This window comes from Limulus polyphemus, unplaced genomic scaffold (genome assembly GCF_000517525.1).
Source record: "Limulus polyphemus unplaced genomic scaffold, Limulus_polyphemus-2.1.2 Scaffold2841, whole genome shotgun sequence".
Taxonomy (NCBI): Eukaryota; Metazoa; Arthropoda; class Merostomata; order Xiphosura; family Limulidae; genus Limulus; species Limulus polyphemus.
The window spans coordinates 25437-33105 of NW_013668451.1; the positions used below are offsets into that span (position 1 = coordinate 25437).

At 32.5% G+C, this 7669-nt stretch overlaps 1 protein-coding gene across 1 annotated transcript in view; it reads left to right on the forward strand.

The window, feature by feature from the left end:
* Positions 1-5194: 5194 nt before the first annotated feature.
* The window catches only part of LOC106468029 (formin-like protein CG32138), a 91985-nt gene continuing 89510 nt past the window's right edge, over positions 5195-7669 (forward strand). Inside the window, exon 1 of the mRNA XM_022396333.1 lies at positions 5195-5445. Coding sequence (XP_022252041.1) covers positions 5305-5445 — 141 coding nt within the window. The 5' untranslated portion in view covers positions 5195-5304. The remainder of the gene's footprint in view (positions 5446-7669) is intronic.

Sequence of the window (7669 nt, forward strand, 5' to 3'; positions counted from 1 at the left end):
ATGAAAGTACTGTTTCTCATTTACAGGTACGACTATATACAAGGGATGCAAGTATTGTGGTTGGTTTACAGGTAAAACTATACACAGGGGATGCAAGTATTGTTGCCGTCAGTTCTTACCGGCCTTATATATACAAGAATACCGCATATCTAGTAACCTCTCGAGACTTCAAGAAGCTTCGAGAATATGACATGTTACAAGGGTCACGTGACCTCTGCTGTCGTAACAGAACCAAGTATTTTAAGATTATTTGCTGACCTATATGAATAAATATGTTACGGTTTTCTAATCCGAGGATGATTAAACATAATATGAAAATTATTTAAAAAAATCAATTTTTATGAAACTTTTGTAAACAACCCTAACAGAATTTAAAATAGTTTTGCTGACTTCCTCATAATATATTCCGTTATTACTTTTTTTTGCATAATCATCCCTGACTGATAACACGAGAATGATTTGGGTTATAATTCTTGATAAAATCTTCGATTCTGCTATTTCTAATAGAAACTGGTACATGTATTATGAGAACGAGAGTAACGTATTCTGGAATCATCACGAAATCAAAAGTAATCTGTAAATCTTTTTTATTTTAGTATTTGTTGCGCTGGAATTATCCGAAAAGAAATCAAAATTTTAACCTAAATAAGTGGAAATATCTAGAACAGAAAATAATTACGTAAACAGGAATACAATTTATATAAAGAAGACTCTACGTAAATGACTTTCATGATTAATTTCAAGACTCATAACTTGTTTATTACGTTTTTACAGAGGACCAGCTATATAAACTTACATTCACAATAAGTATTGTTGACTCTGTGATAAATTAAAGTTTAAGAAGTTACGTGAGCTAAAGAAAAATATTACAAATTCAGCGGTCGCTTAGGCATGCTTCACAGTTTTATTTGGTTTAAAAAAGTTATTTATGGTTAAGAAACTGAAAACCTAGATTAATCAATCTAAATTTAAGATACTGCAGTCCTATTTTTATTATCTATGAAAATCTATGTTAATCAAAGTGATTAGATAAAATGTTTGAATTAAAGTAATGTAAAAAAAAGTAAGTTATATGTAGTTTTGAAAGGCATAATTTGGAAACATATAACGATAGTGTAGTAATAACAGGGCGTGTCTTGTCTGTGTCTGGCAACCGCCATAGCTCCAAGAGAAAAGAACCTAGAAACCTGAAATTTTGCCCCCATGCCAAGTGGACCCTGAGGGTTTACACCTAGGTATTATTACTTATCTACGTGCGTGCACGCATGCGCATCTTTTTATGCGAAAAACCAAATAGAAAAAGAAATGTGACTATCATAGCTCCAAGACGAAAAAAATCTATAAACCTGAAAATTTACACCCATACTAAGTGGACCTTGAAGGTGTACACCTGGGTATTATTACTTATCTTATCCACGTACGTACGCGCATCTTTTTAAGGAGGCAAGCTAGTGAAAAACCATATGGAAAATACGTTGTCCCTTATATATCAAATTATAGATATAAATCCCAGACAGACAGACAGACACGCACGTTCGTGCGTATCTTTTTAATGGGGCAATCTAGCGAAAAACCACATAGAAAAGAAGTGGTTCCATCTAATGTATACGGTAGAAAAGACCGAAAGACGTGGGAAAATAGTGTTCAAGATAGGTAAAACACACGTCTATTACAAAAACTTTATTATTATTTACAACGTTTCGGGCAGAAGCCCTTCGTCAGGCAGTTTAAACGGTGTTACGTAGAAAAAAGGTTTAGTCAGTATCGTTGAAGGGTTAGAATATAAATAGATTCAAAATTATATGCGTACTGCGTGGAGCACGTTAATAAAAATATTGTTATAAGGAACATTGTTGAAGTGGTTCCATAAACAGTTTTAAGAAGAAAAGCAAGTATTAAAGTGATAAAAATTGGAATTTAGAAATTAAAAGGACTCAAAAAAGAAGAAGCATAATAAAATAGTAATATATAGAAAAGCCAGTGCGTTTTGGTAACAATGCGTTCCAACAATGGCTTTTTATATCATGTCGCTTAGCAACAAAAGTTATAACCTAATCTCGTAATTAGTCTATATGCTAAAAATATAAAACGAAATATATAAACTATAAAACTTAAAAAAATGCTAATTTCTTAATTTAGAGTTGATTAAAGAGCTTTGTTTTTATTAAAAACTTTGGTGATATAACGCGGTTTAAGTTTATAATTCGATAGATATTTTTACTTTCATGATCAATTTTTTCAAGCCGTTGGCTTTAGGACAGGTTACCTCACACTATGTCATTACTTTAGGCTTGTTTATTAATTTATTTAAATTATATCAGTATTAACTGAACCAAGAGTTCACTTTAGAATAAGCAACCCGGGTTGCTTACTTTAAAGTGAACCAAAAATTCAATACAAAATAAGTAGTCACTAAGATATCTTAGTGACTACTTATTTTGTATTGAATTTTGGTTGATTCTCACTCTCATTTTAAATTCGTCTCAGACACCAAATAACTTATAACATCAAATGGTTGCTATAGTTGGGCGAGTTCTTTTGGGTTATTCGCTAAAATGAAAAGTCCAGTCCACTTAACGTTTTATTTCTTTGACTGCAAGGTCCATTTCTAAACAGAAATTCCATTTAATAACATGTAAGTATTCCAGTTTTTCTATTTATTGTATCATTTATTATAATTATTTTTTTAATTCTGGCACCTAACACAAGAAAGACTATTTTAATACGATTAATTTTACTGTTAAGGTAAATAAAATGACAACCTATATCGCCAGATTGTACTTTTATTAGCTCAATATTTCGCTATTACACCTTCGTCAGGAGCTATCGATATCCTACAAATTCATTTGTAGCTGACGAAGCTATAATAGCAAAATATTGAGCTAATAAAGATAAATTCGGGACATATAGGTCGTTATTTTATTAACTATTTATTTACTAAACTCATGTTTGAGTTAAACAAAGTTAAGAATAATAATTCTACTGTTATTTTACACTTGAAGAGTTTTGGCACCGGCTCACCTCCCTCCAATAATCTCTTCAAGGTTCTTCTAGCAATGATGCCCAATTAAGTTTGAATTAATGAACATCTGTCTTTTACACATACATTCACACTCGCTTCGCTTCCATACTTTCAACATATTTTCCAACAGTCTTTCAGTGTATGATCTCTGTTCGTTCTTTTCCTGTTTCGTTAGTCTATATAGTGTTTCATTGACGATATCATAGGGAGGTCTTCTCGGATTGCCCAAGGACTGTGGCTTGTCAGATAGGAGTTCCACTCTCTCATTGAATGACATAGGCGTAGGGGGGTCAAGGGGGCAATTGCCCCCAAAATTCTGGCCCAAGTAGTTTTTCGGGCAAAAGCTCCGTACGTATCTATAACTTTTATATTTGCAAATTGATTATGCCTTTTCAGAAAATACTTTACCCACACGTGACATGGAGGTCATTGAAACCATTTCAAGCGACTTTAAACCTTATAGGTCGATTTTATAATTTCGGGCAAAAGTTGCTCCACCCCCCAGCTAAAATCAAGCCCCTACGCCTATGTTAAATGATATGTCACTTTAGCCTGACCCTGGAATATTGGTCATTATCAATGAGACTTCAGTTCTCTCAAAAGTTTTACCCATGTTCTTTATACAAAACCTGTCTCTACTTTTCTGACGAGGTTTAGGGATTCTGTTAGGAGTGTGATCCTGTCATTATCTTTGCTATTAGTGGCCAACCATACAACTTTCTCCTCGTGTATTTCACATTTTGTTTTATTGAACTAGACTGCTCAATTTTGCCACTGACCATTCAAACAGCTCTTGTCCATGTCCCCCCTATAACCAGTGTCCATCTCACCTCGTATGTCCATTCCATGTTCATTCTCCTTCCATCTTGCTGTCAATCTTCGTTGTGTTTAACTTAATGACATCTATCCACTGAATACTCTTGCTGTCTTCTAGTGGAAACATCCCCACTAAATTTCTTCTTGACCTCACTGACGCATGACTCGACTGGTTTCAGTATCTATATCTTCGTTTGCTCTCTCTCTCAAGTTTTGATTTTATGGATAAGATATGGTTGTGGTTGCTATGTGCAACGCTTCGCTGGCTAGAATCCTTTGTTTTGTAGTAATTAGCTTTTCTTATTTCTCGGATTTCTATTTACTCTATTTCTATAACATTAATCAGATTAGAGTTACTTTCAACTTAATCAGTGAATCAGTTACATCAACAATGATATTTATTGACCAATCTTGTAAAACATAATTACAGAGAATATCAATAGAGATTTTTTACTGCAGTAAAATACAACATCTAAACGATTTATTACTAGAAATAATTCACAAAATAACGTCATGTTACTTATCGGAAATACCATAATATATATACATATACGACGTAATACAAATAATAAAAATACACTAATACCAATAAAGTATTCATGACAAATATTGTCTAGAGCACGAACATACGAGATGATACTGAAAATTGACAGGAGAACGTTTCAAGTCTAAAATCGGAACTAAATATTACTTCATAAATTAGTACTAATACGTTCTGGATATTCTTGTAATACTCGTACTCATTTACGTTATTTTTAATCACGGGAAATAGGGCCTAAATAATTTCATTCTGCTTAGAAACAGTATTTTTTCATTTAAAAACAAACAAATAAACCATTCTGAGCTTGCAAAATTAAACTAATTGTTAGAATGTCTTATAGCAAGAATCATATTAACTATGCTTGTTGGCCTATATATACTTAATTCTTCATCCGCAAAAACTTTCATATCCAAGAGTTCGACAGAAAAATTTGCCTACAATTGCATCAAACTTTGTACACAAATTTTTTCTACTAACCTGTGTCAATAATAACGTGCAAATAAATTGAAAAATGTCTATTTTAAACTTTTGATATTTTTATTGTTCCAACCATTTCGTGTACTCGCTTCGTGATTGTATGTCGTGTTATAATGTTATGAGATAATCCAATTAAACTGCCTTTTGCTTGTGCTGCCACCTGATGAATGACGTCAGAGAAAAAACTTTCCGAAGTTGTAGTATTTCAATTGAAATGTGTGCGCTAATGTGTAGGCTTAACAGTTGCCCAGCGGCTCGATGCTCGAAAGAGAGCGTTGACGATGCTAACTGGGTTAGGTTTAGTACGATAATGTATGAAACAATAAACTATAAGAACTGGACGTTTCACTGGATTGAATTATGATATGTAAAGATATATATATATATGAGAATGTAACCTGAAATTTAACAGGGTAAAAATTATTCGTTTGTTTTTTGGAACCCTAAAATGGGAAACTCTGAAAGTGAAAGTTTGCAGACGACTGTTGATCACCAGCTTTCGTTGCAAAGTAAATCGTCTGGAGTTTACAACATCAAAATGCCCATGCCGGAACCAAATGAGTTAGAAAGAAGGTTCACTTTAGTTTTGGTATGTTTTTAGTGTTTCTCTATTAACTTTATTCTTGAACTCAGCATATTTTGAGGTTATATGATAATTTATAATTGTGTCTTAACAAATTGTTGTATGAATAACAGGAAATTTTCCTTTTAAAATTGAAAACTGTCAGTTGTACTTTGATAAAACCGTAAATTTCACCATTATCAATTATAGTGTAAGAAAAAAATGGTTTCATGCTAGATTATTTGTTGTAAATATATTATGAAATGTTATCGAATTTTTTGTGTGATCTTTGTTTTAATAAATAGCCTAAACTTATTGGTTTAAACTTTAAAAGTTTAATAACCTTAGGTTTGCAACTAGCACTATGTGACTGATTGAAAAAAAAAATTAATGACTTAAATTATCAATTTTTAGGTTATTGAAAATTAGGCTAATTTTACAGAACACATTGTGATTTATATGGATAGATGATGATATGTAATTTTAGAAACTGGTGAGACGAGACAAGCCTAAAGTATATGAAAAAACTTAAAATGAATGTTTATTTAGTCAACTGTTACTAGTGTTAGTGTAAACCGTCTGTACATACTCTCAATAATTTGTATTGCTTTGTTATTAAGCATTACAAAAAAAAACAAAAAACATATTGGAAGTATTTTCGAAATTACAGGTTGTAAAAATTTAAAAATTTTGTGTGAAGTGAAATTGAATTATTATTTATGACCCCGTTTATCTAATGTAATAAATATACCCCTATAATCTATATCGAAACAGTGTGTACTTGCTGTTTGGGGATTTCTGACCAGTTATTTTTTTCTTCTTATATTGTTTTAATTGTAGCAGTATTACATCATATAATATTATTCCTAGAATTAATAATTTCTCCAATTTTAACCATGTCCGAGCATCAGTTTTCGATACTAGCAGAGATAGAAAATGTTTGCCATTGGGGCAAAAATACAAATATCTCTTTAAGTTAGAAATTTTCTATTTTACGACAATGTTAAGCGAAGTTTTCTATTTACTGCCGATCCAATATTTGTTATAAAAATGTAATCCATTTCTGAACTTATCAAATGTTTATACCGTTCCTTGAGATCGGGTTGTAATGCTTAACACTAATACTTTTGAATTATATGGTGAAAATAATTCAATGTTCAAGCCACGTAACAATAACAAATTAGTTTTATTGTTGTAGACGCACACTTACAGTCACGTTACTTGCACCATACTAACGTAAAAATCAACTTACTTGTACAAAATAACTCGGTATGCGCGATAGCTGACACAGATACATAAACATAAAATTACTGATTGATTCACTCTACCAGCTATAAAACAACTCTATCATTTTGATGCTTCAATATTTCGCTGCAAGCTTACTTACTATTTTTTAATTATCCTCCCTAAATCAGGTTCACTCTGACGTTCAATCTTTTAGAACTTGCTAGGCGTTCTAGGTCTTTATGTTAATGTTATCATTACGACCTGCGGCTCTCTCCCGATAAACAAATTATAAAATTTAAACTACAGCTTATAACAATAAATTCAAATACTAACACCTCCTCTCTAAAAATCTCATTACACGACTTAATCCTACAGGGTGAGATAACTAAGTTTACTCTTCATCTGCTTACTTGCCAATCACAAAAATAGGAAACCAGCTACAGCAAAAATTAGAAAATTTATCCCTTGGAAATAAGGCAGCAGCAGTCCATTTGACACGAGTAAATTCCTTTTTAACAGTTTACTAAGATTTGTTTTAAAAGCTTGTGCTTCTTTTTCCACCTTTTCGTCTGCTTACCTTCGTAATATTACACATAAATGTCAATGGCTTCGGTAGGATAGTTGATTAGAGAGGACACAATCTTACATTGACAGGCATATGTTTTATTTCTTAGTATATTATATTATCGGTCATTACTGGGTGCTAAACAATGTAAACATGGCCAGTGATCATTGTAGATTGACATTAGTCGGGCCTCGCTAATTATTCTCTGAGCGGCGAGTTTCGTTTTCCGGACTTAGTAGGCCCTCGTTATTATTATTTTTTTAGGTTTACAATTTTCATGTGTAGGCGTTACAATGTTGCAGTGAAACCTACTTTTCGTTGGTAAAAAAGAGTAGCCCAAGAGTTGACGGTGGTTGGTTTGTTTTTGAATTTCGCGCAAAGCTACACGAGGGCTATCTGCGGAAGCTGTCCCTAATTTAGCAGTGTAAGACTAGAGGGAAAGGAGCTAGTCATCACTAC